Source organism: Trichosurus vulpecula, chromosome 8, assembly GCF_011100635.1.
Source record: "Trichosurus vulpecula isolate mTriVul1 chromosome 8, mTriVul1.pri, whole genome shotgun sequence".
Taxonomy (NCBI): Eukaryota; Metazoa; Chordata; class Mammalia; order Diprotodontia; family Phalangeridae; genus Trichosurus; species Trichosurus vulpecula.
Window position 1 is genome coordinate 160,773,861 of NC_050580.1, and position 23,277 is coordinate 160,797,137.

A 23,277-nucleotide genomic window follows, 5' to 3' on the forward strand; every position below is an offset into this window, starting at 1 on the left:
CTTGCAGGACTCCAACGACCTAACGTCGGGGTCTTCAGCAGCGCTAGGCATTTTGGGGAGGGGAGCCCTCCACCCCAACTCTGCGCCCTGTGTTGTCTTACTCGGTGTCGAGGCGTGGGGCAGGGAGAACCGCTCCCTTCCCAGCCACATTGGGAGAGGCAGCAGAGTTGCGCGACTGAGGCTGTGTGTGTGTGTGGGGGGGGACCCCAGGATACTAAAGAAATTGGGTAATGCCCTTCCCACTCCTCTCTTGAGAGGGAGAAAACAATTTAGCGCAGAATTCTGTCCGCTGAAGCCTGAACGCCACGCCTAGGCTTCCCTCCGAAGCCATTAGCCCAAGCCCGAGTTGGGGATGGACGCCCCGAGCACCCCGAGCTGGGGACGCGCAGGGAAGTACCACGATCCCAGACAGCGGGCCCGGGCATCGCTCTCTGGTCTTTGTCGGTACGCTAAGGGAAAGTTGTACTCGGGTCTTGGATCGCTGCGGGGACCAAGGGGAGCGAGCGCAAACTGCGCTTTCTCCTCCGGACCCCCCGCGAGCGCCGGGGAAGCAGCTTACAGACAGAGCTCTAAAAGAAAAAGAGTTGTCACCCTCCCCCCCACCTCAGCTCCCCGTGTCCGTCCCGCCCCCCCCCCCGCCCCAGTTTAGCACTTGGTTGCTAATTCACTTCTCCAAAAGTAGCCACCTCTGCTCTCTTAAGCAAGACCCAGGTCCCTGCTCAGGCACCCCCCTAAGATTTCTTCCCAGGTGCGCCTAGTCCCGAGGTGCTAATTCTGCTTAAAGGATGAGGGGATAAACCTCTCCACTCGGCCCGCCCCAATCCCGCCTCTCTCCCTCCCTAGTACCTAGGACCCCTGTGTTCAGCTCCTCTTCTCCGCACCCTCTCCACCTTCTAAGCAGGATTGAGGGCTGGGGATCCAGGGAGGGGTGTACTTAAGATTTGGGGAGCGGTAACTGGGAGAAGTGAAGGATGCAGGGGTGGGGGACGCGGGTGGGGAGGCAGTGGTGGTGGAGGAGGGGCGGGGTGGACTTGACCAAGCGAGCGCCCGTGACCTGTTGCGTGCTGATTGACTTAAGCCTTTCTCCCTGATCGGAGCTGAGTGGTTTATGTAAATAGAGGATTTTAATTCTATCGTCCTAGGTAGGATGGACCAGCCCCCCTTGCCTCTGCCCTCATGTCCAATAAGAAGAGACCCAGCTTGACACCTGCCTATATACAGAGCGAGAGCTAAATCTTCCACACTGATCCCCGGGACATATATATTATATACATATATAATATATATACACGTATACACACTTGCCTCTCTCTATATATGAGAGCAAGAGAAACTCCAAGGCAAGGAAAAAGGGGTGTGTGCTAGGAACCTTAAGACCATGACTTCTAGTAAAATTGAGATGCCTGGAGAGGTGAAGGCAGACCCCACCGCACTGATGGCATCACTGCACCTTTTACCTTCGCCCACACTCAACCTTGAGATCAAATATACCAAGGTAAGTAGACACCATTGTCCTCTTCAACTCGGGTTCCTTTTTGAGGAGGTTTTTTTTTTTAAACTGATTAATTTGGGGTGGGGAGGGAGCAATGAGCTGAAGGGGACTAGAGGTCGGTTCTAATCTGACCTCCTCAGATCCTGCGACTGAAATCCCAAAGAAACAGCTTTGCACCACAAAGACGCTTAGCAGATCCGCAGAGATCTTAGGGTAGGCTCTTTCCTCAATCCTTCTCTGCTTTCTGCTGGTCTAGAGTGACCCTCATATATTTATTTCTCTTGCTCCTGATTGCTTAGAGAAAGTTAGAGGAACAACTTCAACTTTTCGGCGGGCAAAGAGAGGCTCTTCTTTCCCAGCTTAACTCGTTTGCCCCATGGGGTTTCTTGGTTCTTCACAGTTTTAAGTGTTCCAAGGCGCTTCCTTCTGCCCGATTGTTATACCTTGGACCAAGTCTCTGGACTGATTTGGCCCTTGAGTTGACACTGTTGCTGGTGCCTCTTTTTTTCCGGTGGAACATTGTGATGACGGAAAATATTAGTGCTTATTTCCAGAATTGCAAGAAAACTAATATTATAACGTAGCTCTGATACCTACCAGTATTTCATTTGAATTTTGCAGAAAATGACTTTTCTTCTAGGAACCTTAGAAACTAAGCATTTAAGTGTATGTTAGCAGGTTCACCCTGGAGTTCAAGTTTTTTATTAACCAATTTTGACATCTTGGGAGCCAAAATCTGTAAGGGTTTTTCATTCCTAACGTAAAAAAATACACTTTCTCCTTTTAACTGTCATTCGTCCTCAGAATTTCTTTATACTTTTTCTCTTCATAGAAAATTCTTAGCTAAAAATTAAACCATACTTCCTGGGAGATTTGTACCTGGCATTAAAAAATAAAATAAAATAGAGGGAAGAAATACTATGACATTTCTTGTAATTTGTTTTTAAAATACTCTCATCTGCCTGTGTTTGTCTATTTTGTTTAATGATTTTCTTCTTAAAAAAAGTTTCACCTTTTAATTTTTTTTAAGAGGCCAGCATTGAAAGTTGTTTTCTGGCAAGCTTTTGCCAGTGAACTTCTGCTTAGTATGAAAATTAGTTGTTATATTCCACATTAAGATTTATGGTAACTAAAAGGGACTGAATTGAAGTGTTAAATTAGAAGTGCTTTCACTTGTTTTGAGTTTTAGGAACTAAATGAGGATAATTCATATTATGAATGACAAATGGATTTCATCTACCTGTTAGATTTATGGGGCTGGGACAAATCAGGAAAGGGGGTAGAAAGAAAAGTTATTAATAGTTACAGCTATTTAATCATCTTTGCATAACAATTGTGCTAAACTTTTCTCAAATTTTGCAAATAGGAAACAAGATAGGGGGGCGAGGAGGGGAGGGAGAAAGATTTCTAAACATAAAAGCTGCAATGAATAGCAGGTCCCTAGCTTCCTCAATATTAAAATAACATCTTAATTAAAAATAAGAATTAAGATCTAATCATTTTCAGTGGCTATGGACTAGAGAAAAACAGAGATGGCTTTACTGGCACATCAAAAAAAAAGGCCCCTCCCCGGCCTTTTGGGGTTTGTCTTTACTGCTCCACTTTTGGCTATGTTTTCTGTATTTCCTCCTCAGAGAGTTAAAGTTAGGGCCAGAGCAGGTATCTGTCTCAGTGTTTAATTCTGAGACTCCTCGGGTTCTCTTGTTCAGCTGGACTCCCCCCTCCTACTTCTCCCTCCTCCCCTTTCCTCTCTCCTGCCCGCTTCTGTAGGAAAGACAACTGATTTATAGCTAATTGGAGCCTTTAATGTGAAGTCTTGGCTGGAGAAGACTTTTATCTGGTATCCACTTTCTCACTTATTACAAAGAAAAACAATTAGAAATGAAAGAATGGATTGCAACCTGATTCTTTAATTTGTGGGGAGGAGGCGCTTTATTTCTTGTGTGACAAACAGCCCCCATAAACGCTAACACTAATCCAAAGGAAAGCACTTTCCCCCAAACTTGTAAAATCAGATATCTGTGAACATTCCCAGCAGCTTTACTCCTCTGGTCTTTAGCCTGGACCCCTAAGCTTGCACATATTCCAAGCAGTGGGGCAAAGCACTTCTTAAAATCCTCCGGAGCACAAGCCACAGGGAAACTTTTTAGTTCTTTCCTGATAATTAGGATTGTAGTTCCTTACCCCAGGGTAAAACAAGGAACAGAAAAAATAGCCATTTCAGTGATGTCCTGAATTCTAAAACACAAAACAAAACAAAAAACAATCAGTTTGCAAATATTAGTTTCAAAAAATGATCCAATGTAAACTGGATAATTAGGAAAATGATCACCTTCTTAGGAGCCTCTAAGAAAAAGGTACAAATTTAAAGTATCACATTTTTAGGGTTCATTAGATAACACATATAAAACAGGCCTTAGATTTGTATTATTTTTAGACAGTATGTGATATGAAAGGAAAAAGTCCCTTAAGAACCATTTTGCCATCTCGAGTTGTGAGTGATGTTACCTATAATTTTCTCTCCCTTTGGGACTGTCATTTGTCACTACATACAAATGAACAGTTAGATAAGGATAGCTGAAAATTTCAGTATGTATTTAGAGTGATTTTCATTTATCAAAAGGCATTCATTTTTCTTTCTAAAATAAAATTTTGATTTCTACTCTGTTAAGAGCCTTTTATTTAAGTGCTTATCCAGGAGAGTTAAGATGACTTGGCTAAGACAATTCTGCTACTTTAGGACAGAGCTAGGAATTTCTCTCTCTCTCTCTCTCTCTCTCTCTCTCTCTCTCTCTCTCTCTCTCTCTCTCTCTCTCTCTCCTTGTCTCCCTGTCTCCCTCTCCCTCTCTCTCCCTCTCTCTTTTTCTCTAACTCTCATATCTGTCATCTATCTATCTATCTATCTAATCTCTATCTCAACAGACATTTAAACTCCAGCTTTGGGATACTTAAGAAATCCAGGGTTTAGTGATTTTGCTCCCAAATCAAACTCATCATTACTTAGGTGGCTGCAAAGAAAACCTCTAAAGCTTTTCATTGACCTTAAGGAGGTGGAAACTAAAACCCAAATCAGAAGACGTCACTGAAAGCTCCATTATCTGTAGTAAGAATGATGTCTAATGTCACTACCCCTTTTTGAGGGGGATATCTATTTTTACTTAATGTCTATTCTTAGTTCCCTAATATAGTTACTTAGGGTCTAAAGGTTTGGGTTGATGCCGTTTGAGAGGGGTGTGTGTGTGTGTGTGTGTGTGTGTAACAATTACACACATGTGTGATGATTCTAAACAGAGGGGCCTGCACAGAAGAGAGAGGAGCCACTAGGGAAGGAAGAAGGACCCCAGATGCAGTAGTAGTAGTAAGGATCCAGTTTTGAGGGGAAAAGTTATCTGTTTCCCTCGGGGACATCTGGGCAGTTAGCATGGAGTTTTAGTCAACTCTAACTAAAGCTTGCTAAACTCAAGATTTAGAGCTGGAAGGGACCTTAGAAATTTTCTAACACAACCCCCTCATTTTGCAGATGAAACATTACCATCCAGAGAAATTAAGTCACTTGCCCAGCATCACACAGCTGGTATGTGGCAGAGTGAGGCTTTGAAACCAGGTCTTCTGAATTCAAATCCATATTCATTTGTACTATACCATGCTTGTTGTCACTAATAATAAAATCCTATATTTAATTGGCTTGATTATAGACTGTTATATGGGTAAGCATATGATAGGGCGTGGTATCGAACCTGGAGTACACATACCAACCTCCCCTCAACTTTGGAATTACTAGAAGTCTTTCAAGAGGGCATAAGAAATATTTGGTATATAATTATATTATTCTTTTGAAATATTTCAAAAGTAGTGATGTTAGATGAAAAAAATGTTATATACCCAATAAAGTTTTCTTTATAAAATTAATTACTTCATTTTATTTCATTTGCGTGTGTATGTATATATCTGGTAAACTCTAGAATTTATTTCCTTTTATAATGAATAGGGGGTAATGGAAGGTTTACTGATAATTAAGGGATATGGAGACTAAAAAAAGGTTGGGCACTAATTGCTAAAGGAGTGGGTTCTTAACCTTTTTGTGTCATGGACCTCTTTGATAGCCTGGTGAAGCCTATGGATTGCTTTCTCAGAACAATGTTGGGTTTTTTTTTATTAATAATAAAAAGAAATGCTAAATTTCAGTCCGAGATTAGTGAAAGTAAAGATCTAGGTTTTTTTCCCATCCAAATTCACAGCCCCTCTATAATCTATCCATGGACCCTTCTGGAGTCTGTGGATCCCATGTTAATCACTCCTGCTATAGGTGAACAAATACTGAATGATCATTGATTGGTGCTTCCCTGATTAATTTATGCTACTAAGACAATTTCTTCCAGATCCCAGTAGGTGCTTTTTAGGAAACTTGTCCTTAACCTCCTTATACTTTCCCATCCATTGTGGTCACTGCTGGGCATTAACAGCTTTCCTCATTAGGCTAATGACCTGTATATCACTTTTCTCCTGAGAACACATGAGTTCAAAACCTATTTCTATCAATATGTCATTTTAATTGTTCCAACATGTGTTGTTTAAGACATGTGTGTGATAAGTTTAATTTGCTGTTGTATTATCTAGATTAATTAGGACCTCCTGAAAAGGCCTAGCAAGCCAAGATTAATGCTACATTTGTTGGCACTCTAGAAAAATTATTTTAATTGCTGTGCATCCTTCTTAGAGATGCTGGTGAAACAGTTTAAAGCCTCATAAAGTAATTAATCCTTTAAAGAAAATAAATGCAGGGGATTGAGGAAGGAGTATTTGTTGAGTTGTGTGAAATATTTTTATTGCCATCAACCATCACAGAGACCACTGTCCGTATACAGTGGAAACTTTGTTGAATTGCAATGAATTCCAGCATCAGGTTCAATGGGTGTGCCTGACCACGCTATTCCTTGATAAGAAATCCTAAGTGGTTTCCTATGGCCTTGAGGAAAAAATGTAAACTCCTTTGTTGAACATTTTAAGGCCTTCCACTCTATCATATCACATCTTATTATGTTATGGTCTATGTTATGCTATGTTAAGTTGTATTACATAATATCACATCCTATATTAGGTCATATTACGTTACATTATGTTATATCATATCATATCCATATCATATTATATCATTATAATGTTATATCATCTGTTCCTTCACCATACTTGCCCTCTCCCACCTCCATGCATTTTTTACAGGCCATTCCCTTGGCTCAAATGTACTTTTTCCGTGTCTCACCTCCTAAAAGCTGTCTCTTTCTATCAGGCCTAGTTCAGGTGGTACCTCCTCTATGAAGCCTTCCATGCTTCTCCCGGCTAAAATTCATCTGCCCCTCTTCAAATGTTCTTACATCATCCATCTTTCCTTTACCCCTTCACAACATTCTACCTTGAGTCTTATTTGTTTGTATATTGTGGTCAGATCCTCCTCGAGGGAAGGCCCTAGATTGTTTTTTTTATCATGTGCTAGCACGATCAGCTTCATAAATATTTTGTTGAACTGAATTGAAGAGGAAAGAGAAAAAGGAGAAAAGTGGAAGCCATTGGGAGAGGGAGGAAAGAAGAAGAAGAAAGAGGAAGAGGAAGGAGGGAACACTTGTCCTAAGGGGTTGATCTAAGGATCCAAAAGTGACTTAGCAGGACTCTCGTTTGGTCTTTGCTAGGAGACATCTGAATTTACCTTTAGGACCTAGCACACGAGATGGCTCTGAGGATCATGTAAAGTGCCTATATAAATGTCAGCATACCAGTATGTTCAGCATACATGAAGGTAGCCCCTGGGTTTAACCTGGGATTTTGAAATGTTTAAGTTACAGGTGGAATTTTCCTAGATATTTTACTAGGAGTGTTACAATAAAGAGTAATTTCTTTTATTTCAATTCAATGAGTTTTATATTGAGTTACAGTGCTCATTGAATTGTATTCAGGTAGGTCAAAAAAAAAAGGATGCTTTGTCAGATGGAAAATAGAAGACATTCAAAAATTTTGCTGGTCTTCAAGGAGTATAAAATTCTATTGGAGGAATTACGTTTCAAAATGCAGTATGGATGAAAATTGGAGAGACTGAAGTTGGGCTCAAAAAAGGAATAGTAGACTGACCTTCCATATCTGGGTCTTGGTTTCTGTGTCAGTAAAATGGTGAGGTTGGGAGAGAATTTGGAACTCAGAATTTTAAAAAAATGTTAACTTTTTACATGTAATCAGGAGATATCTAATGAAATAAATAATCTTTTATTAAAAGCTCAAAAAAATGAGGAAGTTGGTCAAATGGCTTTACGATATGCTCCAGGTCTGGCTCTGTGACCCTATCCATGCTCAGCCTCTATATAAAGACAAAAACTTTTGAAGTTTCAGGAAGTCCTTATTTTCTGACAAAACATCCACTTTGTCACATATCAATATGCAAAGATTATAAACCACTTTATCTATCTTAGAGCTGAGGTATTGGCACTTATGCCCTTCTGTTTAAAAAATTAGCACTTACTAATACTCGTGTTTTTGATGCAACTGTGCAGAAACTCCTAGGGCCAAATATCCTGGGATTGCCCATCTTGGGAGGTCTCTTTAATGATTAGTAGAAATTTATACACTCCATAGGACCTTATAGTCCTAGAATGAGTATTTGAGTGATAAATTACTCATACAATTTTAATTTATATATAAGTTACCTATAATTGTACAATTTAAAGCACTTTGATTTCTGGATTTTTGTTTTTGTTTTGTTTTTAGTAATTTCACACCAACCCAATGAGGCTGGTAGGGCAGGAATTAGGGTTTTTGTCATGTTTGAAGGGAATGGTGCCAGAGAAGAGGGCCTGGGTTGGTTGTTTCATCCTACTGTGGAATCTCCCTTCACTAATCTATAACTCCTTCGAAATTTATAACATTAGGAGATTTCCCGGGACACTTACTCCGTGGTCATATAGCCAGTATGTGTCAGAGGCAGGACTTAGGCTTGCCCTCCAGTAACTAGGTCACCCACACTGCCTCTCTAGGGCTGGTATTATAATAGCCATGTGACAGATAATTGAAGGAATCGAGACTCAGAGGTTAAGTGACTCGCCCAAGGTCACACGATGAATTAGGGAACTAGAACCCACTTCTCTTGAGTCAAGACATGTAGTTTAGTAAATTATGCTGCCGTTCTGTTATGGACATCTTCAAGACCTTGTGGAATTACACTTATTAGTTCATTTCCTTAAAAAAAAATTCAAGTGACTTTTTTTCCCCTACTAAGTCTTCAAAATAAGAGAAGGTAGGTAAACCTTCTTCATGAGGTTTTAAAGTGTCCAGATGTAGTCATAGGGGCATAGATGTAGGACTGGAAGGGACACTGGATGCCATCTAGGTGCAGGCTCTCATTTTACAGTTGTGGAAACTGAGGCCCAGAGAGGTGAAACAACTTGTTGAGGGAATGACACAGGTAATAGTAACAGTGACGACAACAACAATGATGATATCTAATACTTATTTCGTGCCTACTATGTGCCAGACACTAGTGCTTTTATAATTATTCCATTTGATCCTCACAAAAACCCTTCGAGGTAGGTGCTGTTGCTATCCCTATTTTACAGACGAGGAAACAGAGGTTAAATGACTTGCCCAGGGTCACACAGCCAGTCCTTGTCTGAGGTCAGATTTAAACTCAGGTCTTCCTGACTTCCAGGACTGGCATTCTGTCCACCATACCACGGAGCCAGTCCTGTGAGTTAGTAAGTGCCAGAGCCAGAATTTTACCTTGGATCCTCTGACTTCTAAATCCAGAGAGGTTTCTACTCCTGAAGCAGAGAGCTTTCTATTCTACTAAGTGCCATTTGGGATCTCGAATCCGTGTGTCCTGGGTCCTCATGCCTTGTTTAGTAAACTTTATGGCCATTTATGAATTGACATCTTCACTTAATAAACTAATCTTATTGTTCATTTCTAAAAAAAGAAAAGAAAAAGGAAAATCCCAATGAGGTGAATTCTTGGTTATGTTCAGATAGATGTTAACTTGTTTCTTTTCAAAACTCTAGCCCTTGTGAGTTAGTTTTGCTGCTGGTCAGACCCTCATGGCTTACGTGATCTGGAAAGGCTACCAACCATGAAGAGATTCTAGTGTGAAAGATGATTGGAAAGTTTCACTGTTCTTTTCTCCCTGGGCAGGCTTGCTTTGCTCTCAATAGCTTTTCCCTAGAGCTGCACATGGAGATTTCTTGGTTTTTCTAGGTTATGGTAAAAATGAATGTTTGCGTCTCAGTAGTCTCCTTTTCTTTTCAAACGACTTAGGGAATCCCCTGTCCTCTTTCCTTGCTTCGCTTGTCTTACTTTCAGAAGCGGTTGTCTGCTCTGTTTCGTAGAGATAGTAGATGGTAATGGAAAGAGAATTAGCCTAGGAGTCTGGAGTCTTGGATTCTAGTCCTGCCTTTTCTACTGGCTAGCTGCATGACTTTGGGCAAGTCACCTCTCTTGAACTCCATTTTCTTATCTGTAAAATGTTCAGGGTTGAACTCAATAGCTTTAAGGAAGAAGTTTTCGGAATGATTGGATGGTGGGACAAGGAGGAGATCAATAGTTCTTATGATACTTTCAGTATCTTTGGGGATATTTCCTTATTGAACATTTACATTATATTGAGTCAGAAAGTAATACTCCCATCACACCACCAGGCTGGTATCATGGAAGTAGTATTGGCTATGGAGTTAGACATCTGGGCTCAAATCCTTTCTCTGCTGCTACCCATGTGACTTTGGGGCCCCAATTTCCTCAGCTTTAAAACAAGAGGATTTAGGACAAGATGAACTCCCAAAATTTCTTCTATTTCTGAAGCTATGATTGTGTAACCATTACTTTTCAGATAATTGATCCAGATAATTGAGACAGCTAGGTGGAACAGTGGATTGAGCATGAGTCCTGGAGTCAGAAGGACCTGAGTTCAAATCCAGCCTCAAACACTTACTAGCTGTATGACCCTGGGGAAGTCACTTAAACTCTTTGCCTCAGTTTCCATGTATGTAAAATAGGAATAATAATAACACCTACCTCTCAGGGCTGTTGTGAGGATCAAATGTAATTGTAAAGTGCTTAGCACAGTGCATGGCACATAATAATTGATATATACATGTTATTTATTATTTTTGAGTTTTAACTGTTCATGGGCTCCCTCCGCATCCTCAGCACTGAAAAGGAACTCAATGGGAGTATGTTTAATAACTAATGGAGTAACAGGCCTGGTACACGTGCGGAGTGCCTCCGATAACATCTCCTCTCATAGAGGGGCTTCCAGGAGAGTCTGATGGTTTGTAATGGAGGTGCTTTGGAAGGACACAGCTCTCCTAGAAGCTTCTCAGCAGGGGCGGTACCCTCAGAGGTGCTCCATCACTGTTACTCCAGTGTACATATATGGGATGCATTGTGAGGGTAATAGATCCTGGGGGTGGAGGGAGAGCCTCATTCTTTTCTTCTCCTTCCCTGCTCCCCACCCCCACTCCCATCCCATGTCAATGAGGAACACCATGCGTAGATTTTGATCTATTCAATTGTATAATTCTCTTCTCCATTCCTGAAAGTTGTAAGAGAATTCTGTATGCCCAGTTTCATAGATTTAAAGGAGGTTTAATCCAACCTGCTAATTTCACAGATAAAGCAACTGAAGAGAGAAAGGAATGACTTTCTTACTGTCAAATAACTCTTAAGTGACTGAGTCAGTCCTTGAACCCATGTCTTTGGATTATAAACCTAGAGCTCTTTTCCATTGTACTACACCAGGTGTGGGGATCCTGGGGCCTTGAGGCCACATGTGGCCCTCTAGGTCCTCACTGTGGCCCTTTAAGGCCACATGTGGCCTCGAGGCTGCAGGTTCCCCACCCCTGTTACACTTTCACAGGGCAGCTGGGTGGTGCAGTGGATAGAGTGCTAGTCCTGGAGTCAAGAAGACTGATCTTCCTGCGCTCACATCTGGCCTCAGACACTTACCAACTGTGACCCTGCACGAGACACTTAGCCTTGTTTGCCTCAGTTTCCTCATCTGTAAAATGAACTAGAGAAGGAAATGGCAAACCACTCCAGTATCTTTGCCAAGAAAACCCCAAATGGGTTCACAAAGAGTCAGACCTGGCTTTAAAAAAATAAATAAAAAACTACTGAACAGCAAGAGGACATACTTTCACAGAATCATCCTGCATTTAAACGGCAAGGGGCCATTTAAATAACCTTATCCAAATCTCCTTTTTTTATAATAAGTTGAAACTTAGAGAAATGAAATGACTCCTTCTCAAGGTTATACAGTAAGTGGTAAAGTCAGTTCTTGAACCCAGGTATTCCAGTGTTTGTTCTATTTTACCACAATGCACTAAGAAATGATCACATGAGAACACATACCCACATACGCTTTAATGTTTGCAAAGGAATCAATCGATCGATAGATAGATATTGGTAATATTATTAAAAAGACCATTGAGTCTTCTGGATTAGAATATTCTGCGGGTAAATTTGGATACTGCCATTATTATAGACTATTTTGACTGCTTATCGTAATGTTTTTATGTGATGTTTGTAAATGAATGGAAAATACCCACTGTTATATGTCAGTGCAATGCAATATCACAAATGTGTTAATTGTCTACTATGTGCAGACTGTTGTGGGAAATCTACAAATTGAGTGTGATGTGAAATATGAGGAGGGAAATCCTTCTAAAACTTGGAGAGATTGGGAAGCTTCCTAGAGGAGGGAACATTTTAGCTGGTTTCTAAAGTATGGGCTAAGAGAGAGATGGAGTAAGTACTCTGAAACATGGAGGTCCTGGAGGGAAATAAAATAAAATAAGGTTGGAATCCTAGAGTGTCACAAGGATATGGAGGTCATTGAATATCAGGAAGAGAAGTGTGATTTTTTTTGGAAGATGATAGGGAGCCACTGAAGATTTTTAAGCAGAGGAGCTACGTAGCCAAATATATACCAGAGAAAGATGATTTTGGTAGCTGTATGAAGCTAGATGGCTCAGTGAATAAAGTGCCAGACCTAGAGTCAGGAAGACTGCTGGAGTTCAAATCTGGCCTCAGACACTTACTAGCTGTGTGACCCTGCACAAGTCACTTCACCCCATTTGCCTCAGTTTCTTCATCTGTAAAATGAGCTGGAGAAGGAAATGGCAAACCACTTCAGTATCTTTGCCAAGGAAACCCCAAAGTGGGTCACAAAGAGTCAGACACGACTGAAAAAGGTCTAAACCACAACATGAAGGATAAACTGGAGAGAGTAGAGTACTATAGACATTTTGAACAGAAAAAAGGACTCTAGCGAGAAAGGTCAGATTTCCTACAATTGTAGAAAAGTGATAATTCATTTTTAAAACATAATGGGAGCTTTGAGGTAACTTTTGTTGTAAGTTGTACTAATAACACTATTACTTTCACTAGCACAATAAATATTTGCCAAGTGAACCAACATTTGTCTTATTAGTTTCCTCTTAATTTGCTTTCATTGGTCACAGTTACTTCTGGAGTGAAGTGTATTGATTGATGTACTTTGTAAGAGATCTTGAGGACTTAGTGTTGGAAGGATTGTAGATATCGTCTAGTCCAAGGTATTCATTTTACAGATGAGGAAACTGAGGCTGAATGATGAAATGAATTCCCAGAAGATCACAGAAGTAGAACAACCAGGATTCAAGCAGGATTTTATTTTTGACTATGTATTAATAGGAGGCTCTTAATAAATAACTGAATTGAACTGGCCTCAGTCCCCTGACTCTAAAGCCAGTGTGCCTTCCACTAGAGGTCCCTGGTAAGGGCTATTTAATAGACCTAGATTTGAGTCCCCACCTGTCACTTATTCCAGTTATGACCTCAGGCAAGTTACCTTTTCTTCTCTGGGTAACCGTTTCAGAAGGGTCATAGATAGAAAGCTGAAAGGGTCCAACCTTTCCATTTTACAGATGAGTTCATTGCTGCAGAGCCTGCAGAGATTTAGTTTCTTGTTCTAGGTTACACAGGTAGTAAGTGTCAGAGGCAGAATTTGAACCTAATTCCTCTTACTTCTAAGCCAAGACTCTTTTCTCTGTGCTTTGCTCCCTCATCTGTAAAATTGAGGCTAATAATATGTGTACTACATACCTTCAGGAATGTTATGAGAAAAACTTCATTGGAAACTTTCAAGTGATATCTAAATGTGAGTTATTACAATTATTGATCTTAATTATGATTATTTAAAGCAGCAATTTTGCATGTAGTATCATAAAGCTGGAGATTTGGATCTGAAAGAGAGCTTGGAGGTTAACAAATCCACCTCCACTCATTTTAAAGATGAGAAAAAGTTTGAGTGACTTGTCCAGAGGGGAATAGCTAGTAAATGCCTGAGGCAGGATTTGAACTCAGGTCTTCCTGAATCTAAACCCAGGATTCTATCTATTCATGATACCACTTAGCTGCCATCTGTCCAATTCCACTCAGAAGTTGGGATGTCTGAAGCTGTTGAAAGCTGGTACATTTTGCACAAACTCTTTTCATGTTTCTGCCACATTTCCTTTCATCTACAGTCCTTTCCAGTATATAGTCAGACTTCTTTGAGACTTGTAGAATCACATAATAAGGGCAGACGGGTTCCATCTTGTCTTTTCTGAACAGGCCTGTTATTGGGGCTTTACTACAAAATCTACCACCTTATTGTCCCTCAGTGGAAATGGCTGTGTCAGAGAAATGACTGAATGGGATAAGAATGACCTGAATTTCTTGGCTATATCAAACCCCTAATATCTTTTCAATTACTTTTGGGAGGTGGTGGTGGTATGTAAAAATTAACATTTTCCTGGGGGAAAATTCACAATGGACTCTCTCTTTTTCTAATGAATCTGCCAGAAGTTGCTTTCCCTAGAAATCTGACCTCATATTCTCCAGATTTTCTCCCCTTATACCTTCAGAAAGAACACATCGCTCCCTCCCTTTGTCCCTTTGCTTCTCCAATACAAACATTTTCTCTCTTTTCCTCACTTTTTTCCCTCTTCCATCTCCTTCTGCCTCAATGCATCTGTCTTAAGACGAGCCTTTGACATCTCATTTCTAGGTTAGAGGAAAGTCTTCTTGAGGGGGATGGGGGAGGGGAAGGAGGGAGAGAAAATTTGGAACCCAAAAACTTGTGGAACTGAGTTTTGAAACTAAAAATAAAAAATAAATTTATGATTTAAAAAAATTTTAAAAATAGAGGAAAGTCTTTACCTGTTTTCACAGAGCAGGCTGAGCCTGGGAACCTCTGTGGCCATCAGCTCTTCCAGCTGTTTGCCTAAAATGCTCCTTAGGGAGGCTAAAAGCAATGAACCTGGAATAACCACATTTGACTTCAGGGAGCCCTCTTGAGAATTTAGTAATTACTTAATGGATTGAATTGGCGACATATACTATTCCAGATAACAGCTTGGGTTACATTAAATTAACCTTCACAAATGGGTATTTATTGGTGTACTCTTAAAAGACTGCATGTGTTGACCATAATTGCTCTTCCATGCTTCTCCATGCTGATGGGTATTTGCACTGTCTGAGTGAAAAATTTCTCAGATTAAAGCCTGGGTGGTAGTTTGAGCCATTTAGTGGTGTGTGCCATTGTGTGAAGCACATTGAGCATAAATCCTGTCTTGTAAACAGCAGGGAGACTAAGGAGATTTGCCCACATTCTGGTGTCATTACTTGGAGTTCCAGCAGAGAAAAAGAGGAGACCATTTGAGAGAGAAGCATAAGATACAAAGAGAGGATGAGTATAAGAATTCTAGGATCTGCCCTATTGAGGAGCAGTCAGTGTTGGGGATAGGCCTATATGTATCCACACACATACATCCTTTGTGGATTTACACTGTTTGTTTGGCCAAACAAAGGTGGGGGGAGAAACAAGTGTTAGGCTTTTAATAAACACTTGTGGACTTAACTGGATTGCTCAAGAGGGATATGAAGAGCTTATTTTTATACATGTCCTTAGTATGAAGAAAAAGGGATAACTTTTAACAAATTAGTGGAGGCAGTCAGGGTAGTGGTGGTGTTTTGTTTGGGCCCAAATTTTGTAGCCCCTTATCCTACTTTTATGGAGACCTTTCATTATTTCCTCTAGAACATTCCTAATGTGGCTATTTCTTGTACGTGCAAATACTTAAAAGACTTTTCCTGAGTTTGTTAAACATGGTTTTATTTTCCAGAAGTTTTAATGCATAATACAACTAAAAGAGGGTTAATTTTTTTGAACATACTGTTTGTAGAGTCAGAACCAGCCTTAGAAATAAGAGAAGGCTGTAATCTCAAGGATAAAGTATTTTGGAAACAAATTGTTATTGCTTGTCCCTCCACCCTCAAGGGGCTGTAAGATTAGGGATCCACCCTTATTTTCTGTATTTATCTAAACCTAGTGGCTCCTCTGGAGTCTAGAACACTGTTCAGCATGCAGTAAGTAGGTTCTTAGTACATACTTTTCAAATGAATTACTTTCTTTAACTCAAATGCATATGTCCCCCTGCCATAAGCATCCCTTCAGAGAAATAGGGACAGGAAGACCCGGTTCTAGTCTCAGCTCTACCAAACCAATTTATGCTCTTCGATGAATCATTTTCACTTTGGGCTCCCCTTTCCTCATCTGTCAAATGATGGGAGGAGGGGTTAGACTATATGATCTATGTAGTCCCTTCTTGTTTTCGAATCCTATGTCTCCCCTATTCCCTTCCAACCAGAAAGTGTGATGATTCGGAATCTGAGGAAAGCAAGGAGGGGGATATTTCACATATCTTGTTGAATTCTTTCTTGGCATCAAATTTCTATCATCAAAGAAACTTTGTTAAAAATACCTTCTCCAAGGGTTTCTGTATACTCACCAAGAAACCCTGAGTAAGTACCATGGGCGGACATTCCTGTCTTGTCAGGGAAGTCATCAGTGACAGTCTCCCATTGTAGATCAGATGAAGCTATCCTGTTACTTGAAGCCAACTGGAAACATATGATTTTCAGCTATCCCACAAATTATAGACAAATACTAGGTATTGTTTCCACCACATGTAAATTCCCTAAAGGCAGGGACAGTTTCATTTTTGTCTTTGTATACCAAGAGAATATCACAATGCTGAGCACATAGTAGGGCTGCTAGATGGCACAGTGAATAGGGTGCTGGACCGGGTGTCAGAAAGACCTAAGTTTAAATCCTGCCTCAGAAACTTCTTAGGTATGTGACCCTGGGAAGGACATTTATCATTTTCTGCCTCCGTTTTCTCATATGTATAAAGGGAATCGTAATTGTTGAATTGTTGAGTAATTTTTCAGCTGTGTCCAACCCTTCATCACCCCATTTGGAGTTTTGTTGGCAAAAAGTACTGGAGTGGTTTGCCATTTCCTTCTCCAGCTCGTTTAACAGTTGAGGAAACTGAGGCAAACAGGGTTAAGTGACTTGTCCAGGGTCACAAAGCTAGTAATTGTTTAGGGTCAGATTTGGACTCAGGAAGATGAGTCTTCCTGACTCCACTCCTGGCACTCTATCCGCTGTGCTACCTGGGGATAATAATAGCATGTACTTATCAAGGATATTGTGAGGATAAAATAAGATAGTATTTTAAAGCTGTGTAAATATAAATGTTTATTGGTGGATTAATAGGGGCTTAACAAATACTTAATTGATTAATAGTACTCTTACATGGGTAAAATGTTATAATCCTCCATATATAGTATATGATGTTTTTTACATTTGCAAAATTGCCCTCAAATTTGAATGTATCAATGATCAAATGTATCTTCCATAATGAAAATAACTCACATTTATAGCATTTATATGACAAAGTATTTTCCATACATTTTCTCATTTGAACTATAATGCCACTCTTTAATTTTTGTGACTGATTTAAGCTTTATAAAAGTTTCATTGTATAGTAAAATTTTGCCTCTTTTCTAAAGATTCACAACTAATGAGTGCTTTTTGAAGGTTGGAGATGAGTGAACATTGAAGCTGAGAAAACTCCTCTTTAAATCTATACTTGGTAGAGAGAGTTGGTGGGAAGGAAAGATTTGCTACCACTTTGCCCTAAACTGTTTAAGAAGTTTCTGCCCTAGACTAAGCTTATGAATACTTTAATGGGCGAGGGAAACTCTTCGGTGAGTGAACCTTCCAGAAGCTTATGACTGTGCATTCGCTCCAGTCTAATATAGGCTTTAGCACTTTGCAGGTCAGCGCCACTGCTATTTGTCTCTGACCTAAGAGATCTGGAGTTCTTCACATCAAAACCACATCTTGCTGAGCTGAGATCAAACGTAGGAAGGTAAGGATTCCACCAGTGATTTATCATGCCAGAGAGGGTGATCAGGCCATATGGGGCCACTGCAAATGAAGCTGACATTCCAGCAGTTTCTCATATAGGTTTCTCGGGTAGTTATAACCAGATTTTTTCTCATTGAAGAATTCTAGTAGCAGTTCCTGTTTCATAGCAGGACTGCCTATAACAGAAGGTTTATACCAGTAAGATAAAAAGGAAAGAAAAAAAAAAAGAATCTGACACTTCATTTGGCTTGGGACTTGGCAAAATATCTGAAGGTCACTTTAGTACTGTTAATTCAATTTCTAATTCCTCCTTTTCCTGTTCATTGGGAAGGTCTATCTATGTATTTCAGTTTACTGAGTGCCAGCAAAACCTGCAAAGCAGAGTCCCTTCCTAAATCTGAGGCATTACCACTGAGTAACAAGGCTGAATTCACTAGTCACATATAATTAGACTCATTACTTCATTAAATTCAGGAAAGCTGGCATTTGAAGGGTTTTATTACAGTGGTAATTCCAGTGGGGGGAAACATGCCTTCGTTTTGCTAACTTCTTGTAGCTTTAAAAGTAGATCAACTGACTATCATTTATTGCACACCTACTATGTGCCAAGCAGCGTACTAGGTACTGAGGATAACAAGATGACGATGAAAGAAAATTTTACTTTTTAGTTACAGATAAAGAGGATGGACTTTAAGTCAAGTGTCTGGTACTGTCTGGTAATTGATTTTCCAACTGCAACAAAGCAGTTTCATTTACTAAAGCATTTATGTAAATTTCTATGCCACGGGTGCATTTTGCACAGCCCTGTAATAGACATACTATGGTTTTCAGTAATCCCTCATTAGTGCCCAGCTTCTTGAGAGCAACATTGACCCTAGAGATGGTCACCCTACTCATGGTTCAGTTTATATTACATTTACAGTCACCCAACAAATGTTCAGCCCCCTGTGGAGAAAACATTTATTTATTTTTTTTTATTTCAAAGGCAAAGTTAGTGACTGCCTTGATTATATGCAAAGCACTGTGGTGTTTCTGACTGATTTCCTTTGTATAAGAAATGAAAAGTGATTCTAAAGTATAAATGAACGATTAGGACATTATTTTCTAATTTAACTCAAGATCCGAGGCTGTAACTTGCCTTTGCATTGTTTTTAAGATCCTAAAATGGTCAGATCTGGAAGGAACTTTTAAAATAGTCTCACCCAATTCCATTTTCCAGATGATCAAACAAACATAGAAAGTTTGAGGGACTTGTCCAGTGTCACACAGATAGTTGCAAGGCCAAGATGCATACTCTGGTCTTCTGACTCCACATTCTGTTCTCTTTCCTTCTTGGATATTAGAACTCTCTCCACAGGTAAAAAGGAATATTGTTTAGACATGGAGATTCTTCACCAGGGCCTGTGAATTTGTTTTTTTTTTTTTTTTTTTTTTTTACATTTTGACAAATGTATTTCAATATAATTGCTTTCTGTTGTGATCTTACATATTTTATGCTTTTAAAAACTTTCTGAGAAGGGGTCCAATAGACTTTAGCAGATTGCCAAAGGGGTCCATGACAGAAAAATGATTAAGAACCAGTGGTGTAATGGTTAGAGCTGGGGTTTAGCACCTTAATTGATGGTCTTATCCTATCATTAGTGTCCTGGTCCAATCACCTAGTCATTTGAATTCTTGTTGCCTCAGTTTCTTTGTCTATAATACAGGAATCATTATGTAAGCTGATAAAAGTCTTAAAGTCATTATCTCTAGGGGTCACACTGAATTAATTTAAGTACAGTAAGTCAGATGGATTTCAGTTTTCCCTATGAGGTACATGACCTGTTTTTAAAATCTTTTATCTGCGACAAACACATAAAAGAGATTTTAATTAAAAAAAGAATTAATTGCTTAATAGAAATGAAGGCCAGAGGACCCTTTAAAATCACTGAACCTCGATAGTAAGGAATACAGCTGCTAGTAACTATGCCAAGAAATGCAACAGAAAGATTGGGTCTTGGCCCAGCCTTGCTGGTGAAGTAAGTAAGCTACAGGCCCATTGTAAAGACTCCCCTAATCTTCTAAAGGAATTGCCCAAACCTCCTAATTTGAAATCATACAAACAAAAACATTGAGATAAGCTGGTTGCTTTTTCAAATGGGGACCCCTGTGGCTTAGAAAATAAACACCTCTGGTCTCCCCCTTGCTCCCCCACCCACTAGCCTTTCCGATGCCTCACCATTTGCAAATGAATAGACCCAGCTCCTAGAAAGACCCAGGCCTAATTAAAGCCAGAGAAGATAGGCAAAGGAACATTTGTTTCAGAGCAGAAGACAAAAAGAAATCATGTTAGATTCCACTTTCTCAAAAGACTGACAGGAGGGAGTCAAAACCCTTTCTCTGTTTTTTTTTTCTTTCTAAAAGCAGTTGGATTTCCCACATACCACTCTCTCCCTTTCAGAGCCTGATGGTCTAATGGGATGTTTGAACAAGCCTTAGTTGCAGCTACTTCCGTATTAGAGCCAGAACTGTTTCCCCAAACTGTGACATAAAGACCCTACTAGCCTTGTTCAGATTTTAGGTCACCTTCACTGTCTTCATCAGCTATTCCTACTCCCTTTTAAATGTATTTTCTCTGTGTTCCATCGGTCATTTAGGCAGTCGATGAGCATTTATAGCACTTACTATGTGCCAGGCATTGTGTGAGCTAAGCGTTGAAGATATGAAAGCAAAAACATAGCCCCTGACTTCAAGGAGCTTACTTACATTCTACTGGGGGGTCACAATATGTAAATAATTAGGTACATACAAGAGACATAATGGATAAGGTGGTCAAGCAATATGTATTCTCATATTGGTCACATCCAAAAATGCAGCATGGTATTAGTCTATTACAGGGCTGTCCAAAATGCACCCGTAGTGCGATTTATGCAGCCCGCCTACAAGCATAGAAATTTATATAAATGCTTTAGTAAATGAAACTGAGCTACGGCAGAGCTCCCACTGAAATGGCAAATCAAAACATATTGTCTCTTGTTTCAATAAAAACCTAAGGTTGGACAGCCCTGGTCTGTTATATTCACATATCACCCTTTGTTTAGTTATTTTCCAATCAATGGGCATCTACTTTGTGCCCAGTTCTTTGCTCCCACCAAAAGTGCTGCTATAAATACATTGGTGTATATGAAATCTTTTTTTTTTTTTTGGTCAATGACTTTCTTAGGTTATAGGCCTGGTAGCAGAATCTCTGAGTCGAAGGTTATTTTCATTTCATTTTCATTCACTCAGCAAGCATTTATTAAGTGCCTACTATGTTTAAGACACTTTGCTAGGCATTAGGGGTACACAGGAATACAGTCTTTATGTTCATAGAGGCTTACATAGAAGTGACAAAGACCATAAGTTCTTTGAAATCAAATACTATATTTTATCTAATTTTTAAAAAAATCTTTACCAGTACCTAGCATGAGACTTTGTCTACAGAAGGCACTTTATAAATATTTGTTGAATTGAATTTCATGGAACATATAGGAGATAGTTTTTATTACCTTTTACAAAAGCCTATATTATCACTAGAGTAATATTATAATTAATAATATTAGAATAAAAGCATTTAGAATTCAATTGGTGCCTTAGAGTCCGACACTCTCATTTTACAGATGAGAACATTGAGGTCTAGGAAGGATAATAAGTGACTGACATTTTCCAAACCCTAATCTAGTTCTCCATCTGCTATCCCATGAAGTACAGGCTTCCAAATGAGTAGTAATTTTGTGCTGTATCACCCTCAGGAGCATAATAAATCCTCCTGTTGTTTTTGTCGTTGTTGTGGTTGTGGTTGTTGTTCCTGTTTAGGATATGAAGGGCATTCTTCTTTAGTGGGAGGATCAATGAAGTCATTTGACCAATTATATATAGGATAGTTTGGCTTATTACTAGGCCCACGGTCATCTTCTTTGATAACTCTGTTCCTTTCTTTGATTTAAAAAGGAATAGTTAATTTTCAACATAATTAAATCACATTGGCTACTGGTTTGCCATCTGGTCATCTCTTAAGGACCGCAAGGCAATTTAGGGGCGAATTTGACAGGATTTGGCTTTTTTGAACATGGTTCACTGCAAGTCTTCATGTAAATCCTTTAAAAGATTTTCCACTTTAAAAATACATTTTATTATTGCATAAAACTTGGCAAATTCATGTCAAAGATTCAGTAAAGATAGAAAATCATCAGTGCCTGGCCTTTACCAATAAAAATGTCACATGTGCCTTACTCTTGCTTTAGGGCAAGTGATCCAGATATTATCTCCTCATCCTGGTATGCTTTTATGAAGTTCAAAGCTTCATATGCCAGTCAGTTGGTTCAATTTTGATTGGCTTTTAAAATAAGTCCACTTTGGTCATTCTTCAAAATGTCTGTCTTAAGACACCATGTGTTAAACTATCCACTTCATGTTCCAGGCCTTTCCCTGTGGAGACCAGGAGGTCCTCTTCCATCAAGGCCTGGGAATCATGGGCTCATGCAGCTAGAGAGGGAAGGGCCCCCAGGGGCCATTTGGTCCAACCTCTCCTTTTTACAGGGAAGGAAACTGAGACCCAGAGAGTTTCTATGACTTCCTCAAGGACACCCAGCTAGGAAGTAGCAGAAGTGGGAACTGGCAAACTAACTCCCTCAGTCTCATTAAGTTAGCATAATCATTACGGCTCTTGAGAACATTCCAGAGGAAAGGAAATTAAGTTCCTGAGATAGGAAAGGATATGACATTTCCTGAGCAGGCCCAGGTGCCCAGAATCTGGGACGTTATGAAATATTTACAAAAGGAAATTACGCTGCCAGATTTTTCAGATGCCTCTGTAGAGTGTCCCCAGAAAAGTGCCATTACATGTTTCTTCATTCCTTTAGCCAGGAGAAGATGTTCAGAGCCAAACAGCTGTGGCCGCTTCATAAAAAAGACTTTGGCACTTGATGCCCTCTCTCTTCCTTCCCCTCTCCTTCCCTTCTTTCCCATCCCAAGACTTTAACGTCAAAGCAACATATTAAAAAGGGATCAACTGATAGAATGAAACTGTAACCAGCTACTAAATCAGCTGTTTAGAAATTACCATCCATTCCTCCCTTCACCCAAACCAGTCCTCCTGTGGGAAGCCATTATGATTTGGATACATTTTAAAATCCTCTTCCTGGACTAGAAATATATTTCTGGTGTCACAAGAGCACAAAACCATTCTTTATTAAGTCCTAGGGAAAATAATTCCATCTCTAAGGATTGCAACAGCCTGGCTGCTGTCTGTCCTCTGGCAGAATTGTTGCTTCTGCACCTGGGGAGGCTGCAAAAATGTCCGAGGGACTCCATCACTAAGCAATATCACATTAGGAATGTAAATCACCACTGTTTCACTAACACATCATGGCTTCAAGAAAGGAAATGAAAAGTTACATTGTTGTCACCTGCATTGATTGCTCTACAGAAAGAAATGGACGGGCCAAATTCCTCCCTGCTGCATAACTTGGGTGGGGGAGGGGGGAAGACAATGAGA

At 39.8% G+C, this 23,277-nt stretch overlaps 1 protein-coding gene across 1 annotated transcript in view; it reads left to right on the plus strand.

Annotated features, from left to right (window-relative positions):
• The first annotated feature begins 1,131 nt into the window (after positions 1-1,131).
• Positions 1,132-23,277, plus strand: part of ALDH1A2 (aldehyde dehydrogenase 1 family member A2) — a 109,726-nt gene continuing 87,580 nt past the window's right edge. Inside the window, exon 1 of the mRNA XM_036735295.1 lies at positions 1,132-1,495. Within this exon, the coding sequence (XP_036591190.1) occupies positions 1,379-1,495 (117 nt within the window). The 5' untranslated portion in view covers positions 1,132-1,378. The remainder of the gene's footprint in view (positions 1,496-23,277) is intronic.